We start from the raw sequence: 21565 nt of genomic DNA, 5'->3' as shown, positions 1-21565 counted from the left end.
ATACCGTTTCATGTTGGATGGCGCTGTGGGTAAATAAATAATACCCACTAGAACATAACAACATTGAATAAAGTTCCATCAATTCCAAACGTTCTCCACCGTGGAAAAATGCTATGTTGCTCTGATGAGGCCAAATGAGGCCGAAACCATGGTCAGCATCTGCTTTTCTTCGGTGGAGCGTACTCCATTTGGGGGCCTTGACGATGACAAATTGGCTAGCTCAATTCAGATCGTAACACTTGTCAATATTCATATCGTCGGGTGGTATGCATCTGAATTTATCCTCATTATTTTATTCATTGCCTCCCTGTTTAGGCGTGATCACATTCTTCATTATGAAGAGTGTTAATTTTCGAGAATTTTATAAGTTATTTTGTAACTAAATGAAAAATTTAGCTGGATTTTTTTTCTTATTTTTTCTGAAGTAATCATGACCATGTCTAACCTACGGTGCCGGCATATCGTTGAATTTTGGGACACGTTGTATATTAATAGTAGTTAGCACTTTTTTCCTCTATCGTTTTCTCCGAACTGTCCTATATAGTGATATAGCCATTCTAAGTAGCGCATTAGATATACAAAAAAATATTCTTCTCGATTGTCCAAAATGGTCAAATATTCATTATTAGGGGACGATGGGGTAATTGCGGACGCTGAAGGAAAATGAAGTATAACACTTGTAGATAATAAACGAATTAATTCAGATGCATAACATCCGCAGATAATTAAATCAACGAATGCTACGATCTAAATCGAACTAACAAACTACCATCGCTCGAAGTATTACCAGAATTTTCATTTCGTCGACAAGAGTAGATGCTGACCATGGTTTCGGTCTTATTTGACCTCGTCAGAGCAACAAAACTCAATTGTCAACGAAATGCTATGAATTGCCGGTTCCTTTTATTCCATATCAGTAGCGGGTATGGTGTATAAATACATCGTACCGACATCTGACAGAGAAACGGGAACCAACCCAATTCAATTTCCTAACTCTCAGAGCGAAGATAGCAGTATGCATCCATATGCTTTATTCCCATATTGCAGATATCGTATTTTACGATAATTAAGCAAGGGAAAAAGCGCGGAAAGGTTCGGATCATGGCAGTAACCGATCTGCCGCGGACATGGAAAAATAAGAAATGGATCACGCCTTCAACAGTAAGGCAGGTAAATAATAAACGAATTAATTCAGATGCATAACATCCGCAGATAATTAAATCAACGAATGCTACGATCTAAATCGAACTAATAAACTACCATCGCTCGAAGTATTACCAGAATTTTCATTTCGTCGACAAGAGTAGATGCTGACCATGGTTTCGGTCTTATTTGACCTCGTCAGAGCAACAAAACTCAATTGTCAACGAAATGCTATGAATTGCCGGCTCCTTTTATTCCATATCAGTAGCGGGTATGGTGTATAAATACATCGTACCGACATCTGACAGAGAAACGGGAACCAACCCAATTCAATTTCCTAACTCTCAGAGCGAAGATAGCAGTATGCATCCATATGCTTTATTCCCATATTGCAGATATCGTATTTTACGATAATTAAGCAAGGGAAAAAGCGCGGAAAGGTTCGGATCATGGCAGTAACCGATCTGCCGCGGACATGGAAAAATAAGAAATGGATCACGCCTTCAACAGTAAGGCAGGTAAATAATAAACGAATTAATTCAGATGCATAACATCCGCAGATAATTAAATCAACGAATGCTACGATCTAAATCGAACTAACAAACTACCATCGCTCGAAGTATTACCAGAATTTTCATTTCGTCGACAAGAGTAGATGCTGACCATGGTTTCGGTCTTATTTGACCTCGTCAGAGCAACAAAACTCAATTGTCAACGAAATGCTATGAATTGCCGGCTCCTTTTATTCCATATCAGTAGCGGGTATGGTGTATAAATACATCGTACCGACATCTGACAGAGAAACGGGAACCAACCCAATTCAATTTCCTAACTCTCAGAGCGAAGATAGCAGTATGCATCCATATGCTTTATTCCCATATTCCCATACTTGTAGATAATGACTTATTATCAGTCTGATTTTATTAATTTTTTAATCTTTGGTTAATCAACTATAGAATTATCATTCATAATTTCACGGAAGAAATACAAAACCCTTTCTGTCCGCATTTACCCGAATCATTTGGGGTAAAAGGGGACGTGTGTTGGGTTAGTTGCAAGCAGTTTAGGGTACTCAGGCATTTACTCAATTGAGGTAAATATTAATTGCAGAAAACACCGATAAAACCTTTTTAGGACGATGTTCCACCTGAACAGTTCTCGTGTACCCAATTACAGCAACTATTCGTATAGTCTAAGATATAGTAGTTAGCAGAAAATGCAGAATTAGTCCATTTTTTTCTGTTGCAAAATTATTTTTGTACGTCTTTCATATATATTTTCGAAACATCTGTGAACAAATAATAATTAATATTGTTTTTTATTTAGGTGATTGCCTTGTTCGCAATGACCCCAAATGGCATTTCAAAAATAATAAAACAAAAATTCGAGACTGGTACAATATTTTGTTGAATGTTATTTGAGCATCACCTCTATTGAAACATAACAAACGATAGAAATTATTTACTATTCGACATCACTTTTTCTATATAAGCCACAAGCAAAATGATAAATCCTCAAAATTAGATCAAAAGTTACAAAATTTTTCGAAATGACTTATTTTGAAAACTATGAACGGATCACTGGTAGTAACTGTTTTCTTTGCACTAAAGATGATGGAAACAAGATAACTTGGTCATGATACCTGAGCGCATGGAGAAGGATCTAGTAGATATCCCTGTGTTGGTTTCTCTGAATTTCCGCTATTTTTATGGTACGTAATGCGCATAATGAAGAAACTGAAAGATAAGGGTGAAATTTGGAACTTGTGTTATTGAATTGATCAGAGCAATGAAGAACAATATTCCGGGAATCATTTCATTCGGTGAAATAGTTTGTGAGATATAACCTCGGATATAAAACTAAAAATTAAAGTTTTTTGTGGAATATAAACAGCCTGTTACTTTTCAACCTAGCCGAATAAGAAAAAATTATCAAGAGAAAAGTAAATAATCTTCTATTAAGTCAAAAACTCACCCGGTATATTTATTTATATAGTAATTATGATTTGACGAAACTCACGTACCTTGTCCAGAACTCACCACAACGAACTAATGGACCTCTCAATGGACCCAAGAGCGGCAGAAGGTTGAGTCAGAGTACAAGGTGGGCAAAATTCGTTGTCTACTGAGGGGATCTCGAGAACTATAGCAGCTAGAAGAAAACGGACGGCACATTCCTAAGCTCTTTTTTCTTGACTAATCCAAAACTGAAAACAGATCCAGCCTAAGGTTCATACATTTTTAGTTATGAACGAAAATTAAGAAATTGTAATATTTAATGACGCTGAATAACTCGCTTATTTGAACTCGTATTCAAAATCTGTTGTTACATTCTACAGGCACTCATTTATGAGGAATTCGAATATGAAATCAATACATTTTTTGATCCAGTCATTTTCAAGATACAACAGGGATTTCTGATTTTTCAAATATAAACTATAGTTGAAAGTTCTTTCATCTTGCTGGCTTCAATTTTTTTGCTGATTTAAAAAATGTATCATATGTCGCTATTCACATGAATATAACGTGAGAAAAAAATTCAATACTTTTTCCAGCTTTTCGATTCACTGTTGAATTTTCAGTAGGTTGGCGTAACCATCGCGACCGTTGAAAATGCATTATGGTTCGTGAACTCAACATAATTCTATTTGAACTCAACCTTCTGCGATAGGACGACTGACGAATAATTATTTCTTTTATATATCGATATCGAGATCGATATCCTCAAGAGAGTAAAAGACTTTCGTCTAATTATTAATGAAGAAAATTTATTCAATTATCGTTTTTCTATTTATGAAAGAAACTTTAAGAGTCAGTAATATTATAAATCAAATACGATAGCTAACTATAATTATAATTTTTACAGAAGTAAGATGATGAAAATTAGGTACTTCTAATTGTGAACCATCATAAGCATAAGCATGTCAAACATCGCGAAAACAAACGATGGCAATTTAATCATCGAAATATTTATTCAGCAATCCGTGATTTCAATCATAGAGGCTCAGGTTCACAAAATATAATGCATATTCAACGGTTGCTATGGTAACCCAGCTTACTTAATATTCCACAGAGAATCGAAAAGCAGGAAAAAGTATTGATTTTTTTTTTCCTGTAACATTCATGTGAATAGCAACATATGATACATTTTTGAAATCAGCAAAAAAATTGCAGCAAGATGAAAGAACGTTCAACTATAGTTTATATTTGAAAAATCAGAAATCACTTTCGCATCTCGAAAATGACTGGATCGAAAAATTTCTCAATATCATATTCGAATTCCTCATAAAAAACTACCTGTAGAATGTAACAACGGATTTCGAATACGAGTTCGAATGAGCGAGTTATTCAGCTTCACTGAAAATGACAATTTCTCAATTTTCGCTCATAACTCAAAATCTATGACCGTAAGGCTGGATCTGTTTTCAGATTTGGAATGAATAGTAAGGAAAAATAAGCTCAAGAATGTGTCATCCGTTTTCTTCTAGCTGCTATAGTTCTCGAGATCCCTTCAGTAGACAACGAATTTTGCTCACCCTGTACAACTAAAATGAATGAATGATTATTTTGCTCTGATTATGCAACAGCCGCCTATAAAGAAGGCTATCTGTTGCCTACGGTTGCGCTGAACTCTGACAACCGTTCTCATGATCACAAGCAATCGGCTTCTAGAGGACTTCAAAGTTGCAGCGTTTGCTGTGCCGCACATGATTAATTGGCCCAACTTTTGGTTGACACGCTAGGTCTCAATCGAAGCAAAATTTGATGCTCTTCATGCTCTGTTCAGTCTTCAGTCGGATTTTCTTGGTAGATATGTCATTTATTTTTTATTAATTTATAACATTAAAATGGAGTCAGCAATGCAGATCAACGTAGGGTACGTTAGGTTCATCAAATTGAATTTTTTAAGATGGTTCACAAAATGTTTGTTACTTATAAGGGTTTATAAGAGTTTACACTGACCTGAATTGGTGAAATATATCCTAATGATATCCCTATCATATAATCTATTCACACTATGTCGAATTGAGTAGAAATCGATATCGATCTTAATTGAAAATACAGTAGAATCCGCTTATAATGACATTGAGGGGAAATGAAAAACACGTCATAATAACCGGAAGTCACAAAAAGCAAAATTGATGATATTTTTTATGGATTCAATTTGAGAGAAAAACGACAAATTATATGTTTCCTTTATTGAAAAAATTTAAAATTATCAGCTAAATATGAAGAACTTTTTCGTTTTTACAAAAAAATCTGATATATCTCGTATCGTATCAAACCTCGTCGCATGAAAAGGGGTGGGGTGGCTTGAGAAAACGATCGAGATGTCACTATAACCGGATAAATTTTCCACAAATAATGTTGTTGTATCTGAAATCATGTCATTGTAATCGACATGTCATTATAAGCGAAGTCATTAAATCCGAATCCTGTTGTAAGGAGTTTTGAATGAAACCAAACTTAACACTGCAATTGCGTCATAATAAGCGATTGGTCAATATAGCCGGCGTCATAATAATCGGATTCTACTGTAATTTTGTTTGGTTCGCACCCAGAACAGTTCAGAATCGGTTGAAAGATGAACAGCAACTATTTTGAACCGACCTGAAACCATGAAAAAATTTAACCAAAAAAAGGTGCATGATGAAACTCCTTTGTTTTTTCAATCAGAAAATAGGTCAAATTTCGTACACCCCCAAACTGGCAGGCCGCTTTTTTTATGAGAAAGTCAGAGTGGCGAATCCATGTCAAGTTACTCTTGCGTATTTATGTGTACTTGTATGCTGAAATTGGACTTCGAGAACTACATTTCTGAGAATACATCTCACAATTGAGAAAAAAGTGAAGTGAGACTTTTTGAGGTCAATTGATATCTTATTGGATGAAAAACTGGTTGTTATATCGATTGATTATAAAATTATTGAGGATGCAAAATAATAATTATCAGTTTTGTATGATACCGCGTTTTTTATTTCAATTTGAACCCTCCTTTAACTTTGTTATAAAAAGAGATACAAAAAAATTTTTCTACAAAAGTTTCAGGAATTCATATATGTTTGTTCGAATGATTTCACAAAATCAAATATATACAGAGTGGGCAACATATTGATTGCAACTTCATATTTTCAAATGGAACGCCCTGCTCATTTTCTATATTTGGCTAGCTCTTTTTACCTGATTTCGAATATACACCATATGTTGCTCTATCTCTCTCATTCTGAGTACCACAGAGTTTCAAATTTTAAGAACCACCTGGCAAGGTCAGCAATCAGTTTTGCTTGGTTCGATAAGAATGAAATGATTTTTCTCCACAATAATTTGAATATTTTCGAATTTAACTAACTTCTGATAATTATAAGTTGAAATATGATGAAAATTCATCATATTCAACACTAGACGCTCCGACATGTGATCAAAGTCATGTTTCTATCGTCTCAATGCCTTTTTATTATCGAATCCAAAAATCTAAATGCTTGATCATAAAACTCGCGAGGATATTGCTGGTTTGCTTGTGTGGGAACAATGTTAAGTGAATACTTCTAATCTTTCATTTTGCAATTATTCTTAGTTCGACATAGGTAGGTATTGAATGAGTAAAAGCATCAGAGTGACAAGAATGATGTCGCTAAATAGTCTTCTTTATTAAAATAACAAAAGCCTAATTCAGAAGAAACATATGTAGAAGTCAACAATCTTTTTTATAGCTATTCGGACTTTTGAATAATCAGCTTTATACGATGATTGTTTGGACTTTGAATTTTGAATCCTTCATACAGGGTGATTCATCAAATGTGGCCGTATTTCGGAAACCCTATGTCCTATGAATTCGATAACTATTTTCAAGTTCGCAGTTTTTTACTGGAAGCCGAATTATATTATTTTCACTTAAATGAGTTGCTTCGTTTCCAAGATACATAGTTCACCTTCACCCGAGCTACGATTATGTTGAAGAATTAGAACTGTTCACGAAACAAACTGAACTGAACTGATGTAGTGAAGGCATTTGGCCCGTCAAAATTGATACCGTCTAACAAACCAGAAGGATTTCTACAAATTACTCGGAACTCTTATCCGAAATGTCATTTGACATGTCCTATACATTGTAAATACCTTAAGGTACCAATAAATACCTAATTATTATCATTATATCAATGTATTAAGATGAACAGCCACAAATACGCGCCAGTTGTCCTGTTAATTGTTTATTCCTGTGAAATTTTTGTTCAAAAGTGAAGTTCATCTGGACTTGAAACTTCCTTCAATTCTTTTTACTTACATTGATGCATGATAAATGATTTTTGTTGAAGAATTTAGCATTTTTGTAATTATCTGTTAATTCTTTCGAGAGATACCCATTCCCAACCACTGCATCATATTCAATTCATCTTCGGGTTAATATTTTTGGAATCTAATACAACTGATGTAACGTATTCAAACTTTAGCTAAAGGAGATAACGAACATTAACTCTTCTCAAGCTAGTGCATATTATGATATTATACTGATCTCTTGTATTTTCCATGCAAATAACTGGATTTGGTATGCCTTCAATCATTTTGTATGAACTTCAATTATGCTCGTCACATATTTTCCAAAGAGATTCGACATTGTGATAAAATACGTAATAACAGAAACTTTAACGTAGAACGGGCAACATAGCATTGATTTAAAACCCAAAAATGTTTTGACAAGCGTCATAACCCCACATTTTCGTACTATACAGAGTGAAAGTAGTCAAATTTACATGGCCAACTGGGTGCTAAAATAAAAGTGAATGGAGTATAGATTATTTATTGTTGCTTCTGATTCCGGCATTCACTACAAGGGCTTGCAACGGAATTTCATATGAAAAGCTTAGAACAAAGATACATGGAATGGACATTTAATGCCACAAATGAATGTTTTGTAGTACACACATTCGATGTTTCTCTGTCTAGAGCGGCACTAAGGCAGTGGCGTTATATTGAAAAGTTTACATACTTCCTATCTATTCGTACTGAAAATTGATGTGACAATGATTTCCGAGTCGACTGTCTAAATTGTGATTTGTGACACTGAGCAACATTGAACTCTCAAAGAACTGGAATGGCATCGCGATGCAGGCAAACTGAGGAAGACTGAAAGGGAAGATGTATAGAGCAATCTAACTCTCTCTGCGCTCTGTCAATTGGTTCATAACGATGTAAACAAAAACAACCCGGGTCTGATGCGGTTATTCAATTGGTTGCCGAACCATTAGAAAGAGATGGGTTGCTCTACATCTTCCATCTCAGTTGGACACACTTTTCGTCGTATTTCGTACCTAAGAGGCCCTTCCAGTTCTTTTAGAGTTCAGTGCTAAGCAATTATCTCACTCCAGTCTTTGGAATGTTTATTTTCCATTCCATGTATCTATATATGCTTCCTTTTTGACCGTTTGAGCAGCTCCTGGGCAGCTCCGGTGCATCTCGTTCGAGCACCGACGCGTTCTTTTTGATTGGGGCCACAGATTACAGAGCAGAATAGATCTGACACTCACGTTCTACGGTGAAAAATACAGTTTATCCCGCCCTCATGCGGTTCCCACCCAACTAACTGGGAGTAATGTCATATATTTTATTTATATCTTCAGAAATGTATTCATATAAAAAACAAGTCGAGAAAAAAATTTCTACAAAAAACTTCATTGTTGACTGTCTCAATGCGATGAATAAATTGAACAAAAAGTCATTTGTATGAACTCTATGTTGTACTGATGGATCAAAATTAGAATGATGTACAGTCATTGGTGTGTGTGGACATAGATCAATATAAGTCAGCAGTCCAAAATGAGGAGGGGAGGAAGCAATAAAAAAAACCCTGTACACACACTCCTAGACATGCACAGAATAGTTTTAACAACAAAAAAATTCGTCTTTCCTTCACCGATCTACACCCGAAAGCTACTGGAGCTGCCACGAAATGAGCTTCTGAAAAGTCAGTTTCAGATGAGACTCTATGGGTCGGAAAAAGAACAGTACAATTTTGGCCTTCGTAAGATCATCAGTTGTTTATTAAATTTCAAGCGGCATCTTTGGAACGCTGTAATGGAAACCGATTGATCTATTTTTTTATTCTGTTTTCATATTCGAGAGAAATATTTAAACCATAATAAATTTCAACAATTTCACGTAAGATTTTTCTCTTGCTGTGGACATGTAAATAAAAAGTGTTCGATCCTTGAAGGAAATTGTGCCGCGATATCATGTTGTACAATTAAATTTTTTTGTGGGAATTTCACAACCACCTTAATAATACATTGTATAAGCACATTTGTGAGGGAATTTTAAAATTAAAAGGGTTCTGCGTTGTAATTCTACAACACAACATTTTTTTCTTCGCAAATTCACAAGAAAAATTCTCAAATCACAATGACTTTGTGAAATAACGTTGTGAAATCACATTTTCATGTGATAATTCACAAAATTATTGTGATTTAAAAAAAATTTAGATCACAATAATGTTGTGAAATTACCGTTTCATGTTGAAATTCACAAATTTATTGTAATATTGCATTGCAATTGTAATTTTTCAGGTGAATATTACAACTCTTGTGATATCACAGAGAATCAACACATATTTTCTGTAAATTTCATATTCACTGTAAAAATACATGATAGTTTTACATTTTTCATGAAATTTCGCAACACCCTTGTAGAAACATCCAGATATTAGTTGTGAAAAAAATAATCCAACTGTGTAACTGAAACCTGTCCAGCTCTTATATGGGTAATTTCACATTGTAACCTCAAGATTTTTCTCAGTGTAGAGCAATCTAACTCTCTCTGCGCTCTGTCAATTGGTTCATAACGATGTAAACAAAAACAACCCGGGTCTGATGCGGTTATTCAATTGGTTGCCGAACCATTAGAAAGAGATGGGTTGCTCTACATCTTCCATCTCAGTTGGATACACTTTTCGTCGTATTTCGTACCTAAGAGGCCCTTCCAGTTCTTTTAGAGTTCAATGCTAAGCAATTATCTCACTCCAGTCTTTGGAATGTTTATTTTCCATTCCATGCATCTATATATGCTTCCTTTTTGACCGTTTGAGCAGCTCCTGGGCAGCTCCGGTGCATCTCGTTCGAGCACCGACGCGTTCTTTTTGATTGGGGCCACAGATTACAGAGCAGAATAGATCTGACACTCACGTTCTACGGTGAAAAATACAGTTTATCCCGTCCTCATGCGGTTCCCACCCAACTAACTGGGAGTAATGTCGGTATAACAGGAAACTGCAATCGCAAGGCGCGAAATTTGAATTGGCCCATTCGCTGGTGTTTTAGACGTCGCTAGAATAATATGGATTATTAGGGCGAATTTTAAGTAGAAATAAAACTTCTCATGAAAAATATACATATATTGAATATTTCCAGCACAGGAAAAAAAATATGGAAATACATAAGCTATAATTATGGCAATGAATATATGAGCAGGAGTAAAATGTCATTAGGGTCACATATCTTCATAAGACAATAATTATAATAAACAGTAATAATATTGTTCATAGGAAATGAACTTGAAATTAAAAATCTATCCATACAAAAAAAAATTAAATATGCAATTTAATTATTATATACCACTCTGCAATATCAAAAGCTATAAATATTGAAATAATTATAATAAATTTATTCATATTATATAAATTATCTTCCTCACAGTTAGATCTCCAGGAATGCACTGACATGAAATTATTAATCACTAAAGTTTTGAATGATGAAATAAAGTGTTCAATATTTGGGTTAGTATTCCTTTGCTCTAATGTACCCAAAAAAGTTTTCTAAACAATCTTGATTGAAAGCCCCCAGTGAGAATATATTTAAAATGATAATCATTGAAAATTGTTTGCCTTAAGTAGAGGAAGGCTTTCAATGTTGTCACTATATTCTTCAAAGTGGGCACCACAACGGATCTTTTCTTTCGAGGCCAATAAAATGACATACTGTTGAAAATTTTTATAGCCTGCTCCCAACAAACATTGTGTTCTGTTTGAATACTTACCGCCCTCTTTAAGGGGTTTGCAGTGGATTTCATAACTCTGGAAACATTCAACGAATCAAACAGCTCATCAGCTAAAAAGGAAAATAATAAATTTATTGTACCATTATGTTTCAAAAAAATTCTTACCCCTTTGAGAAATTAGCTTCATCATCGATCCCACGGAATGGCTTAATACCTGACTACACAGTTTGACTTTCATTTCCATTAACACAATTTTCAAAAGGTTTGGTTGGATTGGTTTAAGTATAAACGATTAATGTTATAATTACGTGGTTCTTTGAATCAAACATTTCTTACAAGAAAATCTATTTTCTGATAAAATTGTCGACTTTAATAAATGGGTATTTTTAATTTAGACTCCTATAAAATTTGTAATATGTTGTTTGTAAACAAGAATTTGCATTAAAACATATTGACATTGACACTGTTGGCGTTGACAAATCCAATATGTCAGAATACAGTAATCTGTGGAGAATATGACATAGATTTTCGTATGCAGTGCCACATAGCGTTTGATTGCAGAACTAAAAACCGTATTTGGGGTGGGGGTAAGGAAGTGTCAAGCCCCTGATTGGGTCGTGAAGCACCGGAGCAGCTCGCGTTCCTTTCCCCTGCCCCCTCTTGCACCAACCGAAATGCTGGTGCACGTCCAGGGCTTGAAGCCCGTAAACAAACTTTTTGTTTTTGTTTACATATGTCAACAAATATTAGAAGTAGTGTATTGTTCAAATTTGTGGATTTATACTATAAAAAGGCTGTAATACACCTTATGGACCACCTAAGATTGATTTTTTCGTCAATTGAAGCTGTCAGTTAGTTTTTTATTGAATAAATGAATAAAGAATCAATGATACATGGAATAAGAATTGAATGATTTTGAATGAAAATAGGATTCGTTCTTTCAGGTTTGAAGAGTGAACTATTTTTGTCATGAATGCATAATTTTTAGAGATCGTTCAAATGAATAAACGATAAGTTTCAGTTTAGTAGCGCCCATCAGTGAAAATGTAGCATTTCATTTAAAATAAGTTGATATTTCACGTACTTGAATGCAATTTTCGTGAAATCAGAAAACTCTTCACCTACTTTTACCAAAGAGGATTATTAACGAAGCTTTAACAGATGAAATCATTGTTAAATAATTTTTTCAAGTTTTATATATACAAGCATATCCAGTATTTCGTATATTTGTACTCTCCATGGCAAAGAAAGGGTAAAGTTTACCCGATAAATCAAGTTTTTCAACCAAATATATGGCAATAGCTTTCGAAAAAATAGTGAAACTTATTAATAATCAACGACTTCAACGTCAAACTGAAAACAAATAATCCAAAGAACCGCGAATCCGGACTTGTCTCTTGTCATTTTGCTCAACAGCTGATCGTCCAACTCGCTGCGCGGAGTTGGTGCACTAATAACAATAAGGCCCGGCGCAAATAGAAACGCAGCTTAGTGAGGTGACGCAGCGTGAGTTTTTGTAAAACATAAAAAAGAACGAGACCGCGCAAATAAAACGTGACAGTGACTTGTCAGATAGTACGTGCAGCGCAGGAAAAAGCTGCGTCACCCTGCGTCACCTCACCAACCTGCGTTTCTATTTGCGCCGGGCCTAACTGTTTTATTTGGGAACAGCTCAGGGACGAGAAGCTCGGAGCTGTACCGGTGCATGAAGCACCAAAAAGAAATCGCCTTATGTTCTAAAGCCCGCTTGCAACAGCCGAGAATTCCACAGATTACAGAGTAGAAGAGGAGAATTCTCTAGAAAATTTACTCGAGATTTCATGCGCTGTGAATTATTTACCGTTACATGCGCACTTTTGGTAGAATTCTCTGCTCAGCTGCATACAAAATAATCTCTGCCGTTTTCTTACCAAAAATCATTTTTAGATTTCGAGTTATAAATGGGGATTAAGATTTTGACGATTCCAAAAAGTCACAGATCTGAAACCTTCTTAGGCACTTTTCTTACTACTGACAAAATATTCTTTTCCAATTCAAAAATATCAAATTCAATAAAAGTTTGCATTTGAAAAAATTAAAGTTCACCTAAAGATTCGAAATGAAAAAGTATTCTGAGCTCATCAGTGGATTCTACGTAAAATATGCCGTAGAAGGTTCAAGTTTTAGATTTGTAACTTCAAAGACAAAAAAGTTATGAGAACTTTACGAAATTGTCAAACTCAAAAACGAAGTATAGTAGGAGGCTGAGGTTTTCACCATTTTCTGTTTCTCCGAAAATGAGCTCGGAAATGTGTCATCCGTTTTCTTCTAGCTGCTATAGTTCTCGAGATCTTCTCAGTAGACAACGAATTTTGCCCACCCTGACTTACTGAAGAGGCGGCTACATAGTACATGGCCAAGCCTTGGCCAGCCAGCGTTTTAATAAACGTTTGTAGAAACGTTGGTATATGCTCGATATTCGTGCACCGACAACCATACACACGACATGCTTATCTTGCCACTTGCCGGTCTTATCTTATCAGATCTTGCGTTGAACAAGCGTGTTTCTTGAGGCAAAAGGCGGCATGGCAAGCTGGCGCTGGCCAGGGTTCGCCTAGAAGGCGGTATTTTCAACACATATCAAGGACACTTGTTGAGACTCGCCAGTAGACTTGATCACCGTATATCGATTGAAATTTATTCTGGGAGGATTCTGCATTTCTTCATAAACTTTTTAGGATTTTCACTCCCAATCTCTGAAACAAAATCAATTAAAAATGAAATAAACGATTTGCTCCTGCGTAAATTCTTGCATTAATTTCTCAGGAGCAAATTAACTAGAAAAAATTATTGCCTGACAATGAACTGAAAATAAATAACGTTGAAATTATAATTCTAAGTGGTAACGTTTCGAAGTCTATATCAGACTCCTTCATCAGACGAAAAATCTATTTTCGAAAATCTTCTGAATAATGGCTTTTGTTTGACATTATTGACATTAATTGTCAATATGTACATAGAAACAGAGATATAGACTCCGAAACGTTACAACAGGCAACAATTTTTTCTAGTTAATTTGCTCCTGACAAATTAGTGCAAGAATTTACGCAGGAGCAAATCGTCGATTTAATTTTTAATTGATTTTGTTTCAGAGATTGGGAGTGAAAACCCTAAAAAGTTTATTAAGAAATTGATCACCGTACACACGACGCGCGGAACATATTTGAAATTATAAGGTGTTTTAAATTTTTTTATCTAGATTGAAAGGTCTATGGTAGGTATCCCTCATTAGAAAGGGGAGGTTCGTAATTTTTGATGTTTTGAAGTACGTCGTGTAGTCGTGTATGGAAAGTACTGAAGTGGATTCAATAATGTTTCTTGTGGTCAATTATTATTGTTTTTTAAGCGGAAATGACTGAAAAATTGATCAATGACACTATTATAGAATTCCCCAATTTATATGAAAAATACCCATTATTTAGGATACACAAAACATCAAGCATAAAAATTGAAATTTGGTTTCCGATGCATGAGCCGCTATATCCAATGAAATGTTCGTTAAAGAAGCATTAAAGGAGTACGCTCGTTCAACGTTCGTCTTTTCACTTGCCTCGGAAAGATTGGCGAGATTGGCATCGTCTCTACGGTCGTGGGTGCACGAATATCGAGCATATACCAAAGTTTCTACAAACATTCGCTAAAACGCTTGTCAAGGTTTGCCAAGCCTCCTGTAGCCGCCTTAATGCTTCAATTGAACATGTAATTTTCACTTGAAATAACAACAATAATTGACAACAAGAAACAATATTAAATCCACTGCAGTACTTACCACACACAACAACACGACAAAACACAAAAAAATTATTAACTTACATGCACAGGATGCGCCAACGTTGGAACGAGCGGACGTTGGCCAAAGCTTGCCATGCCGTCTGTAGCCACCATCAGAGGTAGAGGAGAATGGGGAATTCTCCTCAATTTGGGTTATCACTGCATATGCAAGTTTAAACTGAATAATTATGAGTTTCATTCATGATTTTTTCAAATTCACCGCGGAAACTATTCAGAATCATCCTTCAAATATGGGGTTTTAAAATTTAAATCGCTTTGTGCGGAGTTTACGATTTGGCAACAGCGCATACAAGACAATGAAAAGAACAATGTCCGATCAGCTTGTTTATAAAATAACAGCTGTTGATCTACCGGCGCGTACTTACTGGCGAGCTTCAACTGCAACCGGCCATAAAAATCCCATAAAATTTTACGACCTTTCTCGTTCATCGCAGACTTCATAGACAGCCATCTTCGTCTATCTCATCAAGATAATGCATTTGTTGTCCTTTATTATCAAGGCATATTTCAGTCTATGTTGCCAACGTGTGCAATAGAGTTGAAACGCTTTGAACTTTGAATACCCATTTTTATTTTCAATTTTAAGTGCTTAAAATAATTTTTTTTGGGAAACGGTTGAAATGGTTATTTCAAAATGTGACGTTTCAAAGATATTTCATAAAAAATACATCATTTTCGTCAGAAGGAGTATTCCCTATTCTCTACCAAATTTTGGTGAGAAAACGGCAGAGATAATTTTGTATGCAACTGAACAGAGTATTCTACCGAAAGTGCATATGTAACGGTAAAGAATTCACGGCGCATCAAATCTCGAGTAAATTTTCCAGAGAATTCTCGACTGTTGCAAACGGGCTTTAGATTACAAATTCAAGAGCAATATAACCTCGATAGAAAATGTCTCGGAATTGATGGACTCTCATTAGATGCCTGTTGATGATTGTTAGTTAAAACAATAACCCAGCGCTATATGACAGATTCAACCTTCTTCAAGTTGCTCAGAACAAAGATGACGGTACGTATATACACAATCGATCTGTTTTTCATTACTCATTAGCATTTCTCGGCGGAAACCATGCCCGAGAATCAAATAACGAGATGAAATATCGTCTAGGCATTATTTATATAGGATTTGATAGAAACTAATTCAGACAGATACAATGATTTCATCTGAATCGAGTTTGCCACGTGCCTATACGTTCCGAAACGTTTTTTTTCGAGGTGGTTGTATTGCTTTGGCGAAATCAAATGAGACCGCAATCCTGATCATCATCCAGCATCTATTCTCCTCTGATATAATAGTCTTAGAGTGTACACTTTGAATTATGGTAAATGGTAAATTCGATGGAAACAATGGTGAATATTTATGTCAACCAGTGGTATCAGTCTGAATCAATTTCGACTCATAATAATAATTGTTCATTATCCTACAAATGGATAATTATGTATCAACATAGGTTCCTTGACCAGAGAAGAATAATTTTGAACTTATTATTTTTCAAAAAAATCATTTTCCGGATAAGCGTTTGGAAATAAAGTAAAACAGTCAAAGCTGGACGCTGCCAGTTTTTACTCGTGCATGTTCTTATAGCTTCATACCTCAAGTAATAACAGTTGCGATATATCTTTTGGGTGGTCAAGAATCAACGAAAAAAGTATCAGAACTTTCATGTCTTATTTATCTCAGTTCCTATCCGACTCATTTTATTCTTAACGTTCAATCAACAGTTCCCACGAATTCAACGGAACAGTTGATATCTGTTTTCAGATACTAGGAAACTAACAATTGAATGCCCGGCTGATACAGATAGTTCTGTGAATATTTAGTGTATGATTTACTTTGACATTGGATATTGATATAATAAGGTGTATGTTTTTTGTGCGATAATTAAAGACTGATTTCATATCTGAACATAACACATTAAACTTGTTCAAATTGCAATACCCAAGAAAAGATAAATCTCCGGTTAGGAAAAATTATAATCAGAATTTCCGAAGCTTTACCAATGCTTTCGATGCAGGATGAATATTGAGATTTCCTTTCAATTTCTAGATTAATATTAGTATTATTATTAACAATTCAAGTCTGTGGATCAAAACCTATTTCAGAGTAAAAATATATACATATTAATGTTGATGTTAAACCACAAGTTACGATTAAAAACATATTTCAATGTGATTCTATATATGAAAACATCCTCCTCGAAGGCTCCCAGGCTGACCATCCTAATAGCGTGTGTGTTTAGTGCGAATAAATGATTCAGATCTATAATAATTTTGTTAAAACAGCACTGTCGTCATTAAATAGTTCATGATATTTTTTGGATTCCTTTGGATGTCCCTTGATTGATTTTCAGCTCTACATCAATGCAAGGACGAATTTTTTTATAATACGTAATAGGTCATCATTCGAGCATTGTTTGACGACATACAGGGTAGGTCTTTTAGCAGTAGAGTTCAATTGAAACACTTATTTCCTCAACCAGTTTTTCCGGATCGGCTAGGTTTTAAGAAAAGAATACGGGCTGTTGAAAACCCATAAAAAATGGGTTATTTTAGTTCTATCTCACAAACGGTTGTATCAAATGAAATGAATTTCGGAATATAGTTTTTCATTTATTTGTTGTTTTTTTTTCGAACACAAGATATCACCCACGCCTTCCGGTTTTCTAATTATGGTCATTACGTTCCATAAAAATACCAAAAATTCAAAGAACCCAACTCTTGAAACTAAGTTGGACGCTTACCTAATGAATATTTGAACGTTTTGTAAACTAAAAGTATTCTTCATATTCTCTCGTAGAATGCGCCGTTTGCGAGTAATTTGATGTTCAAAAATTGAAAAATATCTGTGAAATTCGAAAAATTGGGTACTTTGGTCGAATGCAACTCTGATTCAAAGAACCACAGATGTGCAGTGTCACAGATTTAGCCAGTTATTCTGAAGGTAATTTTGTTATTTCAGGGGTGGCACCCCTCATTATGAATACTTGAAATGGCTATATCAGGGCCGAATCGGGAAAAATGATAAAGGAAGAAAATGTTTCTTTTGACCTCAAGTACCCGCTGTTTAAATATTTGTACGACTCATGACTCACCCTGTATATTTAGTGAATAAGATTTTATAGATGTTGAGTTTCGTGCAGTTAGGTTTCTGGAAACGTTTGTCTGCAATTTCTCAGCCTTTTGAATTTAATGATCACACGATTGATTCTGTCGTATCCGAGTTGAGAGGGTATAACATCCACTATTCTGTAGTAGGCATGTCAAAAGATACGAAGCTTAAAAATTCGTTAAATTTGTAATGAAAGTTCCCACTTCTGTAGTGAAATATCAAATCTTAATGGGGATGAGCTATACAATATTGAAAAAAATTATATAAATTCACAATGGGTGTTTTTTCTCGCACATTCATTGTTGTAGGATTGAATTAAAGTGGACAATATTGAAAAAAATTATATAAATTCACAATGGATGTTTTTTCTCGCACATTCATTGTTGTAGGATTAAATTGAAGTGGACTGTAATAATTTTCAAAGATCTTAAAGCCTTCAAATCCTACCTTTTGCGTTGCACTGATCTGGTCTCTCTTGAGTGGTTCTTGGTTGAAGTGGTGCACAAGTCGGATTCTAACCAAATGGCTCTCGGCTTTGATGTTCCGCTTTGCAGAAATTGTAGAAATTCTTGTCGGTTGTAGAGAAATCGTGAAAATTGATGGGTGGAAATTATTGATACGTCCTGCTTATGCGTAGATGTCAATTGACTGGTTGTTTTTAATTGCGTTGATCCATGTGTGCGTCGAAGACGTAAAGATAGATTTGAAGGTACGTGGGAAATAAGAAAAATGATTGGTCAATCATGAGCTCGATCATGAGTGATATTAATTGAAATGAAATGAAAAATGAAATTTTTGAACCGAATAACACATATAAAACAAAAAGAAAATGCGGTTTGAACATTCATAGTACCTCCGAAAATAGAAACAAAAAATTTAATTCAAACCGAAAATCCGAACATGAAAGAAAGAAATGAAGGAATTAATCGATATTCTATATTCATTTGCATCCAATGATTCATCTTATAAACAATCATATGGAAACTTTAGAAAATTCTATTATGAAATGACATCTTGAGAAAGTGAGTTCTAGTGAGGATCATGTAGAAAATCTATATATAATGAATTAACTCCGACATTACCGAACACTATTCAGCTATTCAGTTTCAAATCGTCGAATTCATTTCGTGGCAGTTCCATGATAGAAACTAGTTGCACTAGACGGAAGTCTGCATCGAAAAGATAGGTTCCATAAACAAACTTTGAAAAAAAATTAATATTTAAAGGCAATGAAACTGCGGAGAAATTTTGCATTATGCTGACCCAATGCACTAAACATCATCAAATGTTCTCTCCTTAGAAAGAATAGAAGAATAAAACTAGATACCTATAATTAATTTTTGTTGTTCTTCTACTGAAAATGCAGTGCCTTGTTGACCCATTTCATATGACATTCCCTCAACTAGTACACTCGAAATGATCAAGTAAAACTCAAAAGGTTTGTCATGATTCCAATTGATTAATCTGATGCAGGTATTTTTGTTACGTTTCAGATCATCATCATGGTGACGATGAGGATTCTCATGACGCGAGTGGGTCGCGGGCACAATACGTTTCAGCCAATTGTGTTGTTTTCACACATTATCAGGGTGACGCCGCTTCGGTGGTCGATGAACATTTTTCAAAAGCACTGGATAAGACTGCGGCGCATGCGAAAGGTAGGTTAACTCCAATTGATCAGAAAAACTTAACATCTTATTACTAATGTAAAACGAAAAACAAGAATATATCCGAAAATGCTTTCTAACAACGGAATTTCAATCGTTGGATCATTATAGTGATCGCAGTAGGCTTATTTAATAAGATACAAGTCATGAGGAAGCAGCTATAGTCTATTCAAAAATGATTGACATCCCAGTAGGCATTGAAAGTCCAAACGCAGCTTAATATCTGATCACAAAAGATCTTCAATACTTTCTGTAGTTTCAATCACAGAACTTGAATATATAAATATAACCTCGAAAAATATTTGAAAAGGAGAAATAATCAAATTCAAAGCATATTAATCCGCTTTCAAAATTGAAACAATTATGTTTTCAATCTGTGTGATTAAATTGAGAACATAAACAGCAGTACACAATTCAAATTATTATTGGTCAGTGCATAGATTCACATATAATAGGTCTATAGATCAATGTTTAATCCCAATACCAACCTGAATTCCAACACAAAATCTTAACTCTGGGACTATTACCAACTTAAATTTGATTTTCCATAGCCACTCGAGATGTCAATCATTCTTGAATGGACTTGACGTGTCACATAAAAAAACACGCAATCCAATATACTGAAGCGGAGGTTGTTGATAAAATGAGGTCAAGAAAAAGCTGATCAAAAGACAACAGTAGATAGAGGATAATAAAATCTTCATCGCAAAAAACTCAATGCTATTCCAACCCAAACAAGTAGAGGCAGAGAACCCATCATTCCCTGAAGATGTTGAACAGTTCTGTATACTTCACAAATACGAAAAGCTATGAGATCAAAACTTGCAACAGAACGAAGAATTGATTGACCGAGGAAAGAAGACATTTTTTTTTGTGTAGTAGGGGGAAAATCTGCGAGACAGACGAACACATCCTCTCCTAAGGGGAAACAAGTGTGGGGATTTTCACTTTCCTGAGCTCGAGACCCACTAAAAACCCTAAACTGCTTCTTCATAGGTTCCGGGCATTTTGCCTATTACCCAGTTGACTCTTATGATTTCTGGACTCACACGGTCATAGTCGTGTTGATAGTTGTATGCTGCCTATATCTTTTATAGGTTAAGCTCTTCCTTGGTTACTTGAAATCCTTAACTGATCTCTAGGTCTTCGGTAGTAGGTTCTTGACCTTCTAGCTTCTTCTGTTGGATCGTAGTCGACTAATCTTCAAAGTTCCTCATTTGGATGTTGCTTGGCTTTGTCGAATATCCTTTCCGCCTTTCTCTTCATAAATTCTGTAACTGGTTCCCATTCCAAGTCCTTGTAGATTTGTTTGATCCTAACAAACCAGGGTACATCCATCGCCATTCTAAGGAGTTTATTCTCAGTGGCCTGTATTCACTTGATGTGGGTCTTGGCTGCGGAGCCCCATGCCGTCGATCCATATGTGAGTTGTGGTCGCGCGATAGTTTTAATCATCGTCAACTTGATGTTCTTATTCATATGACTTCTTCATAGTAGCATTCATTTTGAGATACGGAAAAATATCACCCTGTAGATTTGCTATCGAAATTATCATATCAAATGGTGCAAAGATTATAGAGTGGGAAGATGGGAAACGACCCTATATCTCTAGTACTAAAAACCGACTACACTTTGGGCCTGTGTTTCACATACTGAGAAATTAGATGGCGCTGAAATCGTAATGTCAAACAGTAAAATTACAGTTGTCTGCTTTATAATCGAAGGGCGCGAAATTCGAATTTTATTCCTTGTATTGGATTCGAATATCGACTTAGTCGAGACCAGAAAAAAAACCATCCTGAGCGACAAAACAAAACCAGGGCTTTGTT

The 21565-nt window shown here is 35.2% G+C and overlaps 1 protein-coding gene across 2 annotated transcripts in view; it reads left to right on the top strand.

Annotated features, from left to right (window-relative positions):
* LOC123311127 (protein vestigial) overlaps nt 1–21565 on the top strand; it is a 167884-nt gene that overhangs the window by 87746 nt on the left and 58573 nt on the right. For both annotated transcript variants that reach the window (XM_044894915.1, XR_006537424.1), the window contains exon 3: nt 19563–19727. In XM_044894915.1, coding sequence (XP_044750850.1) covers nt 19563–19727 — 165 coding nt within the window. The remainder of the gene's footprint in view (nt 1–19562; nt 19728–21565) is intronic.

Source organism: Coccinella septempunctata, chromosome 4 (genome assembly GCF_907165205.1).
Source record: "Coccinella septempunctata chromosome 4, icCocSept1.1, whole genome shotgun sequence".
Lineage (NCBI taxonomy): Eukaryota > Metazoa > Arthropoda > Insecta > Coleoptera > Coccinellidae > Coccinella > Coccinella septempunctata.
Note: the sequence above shows the minus strand (reverse complement) of the source record. Positions and strands in the feature narration are given on the sequence as shown.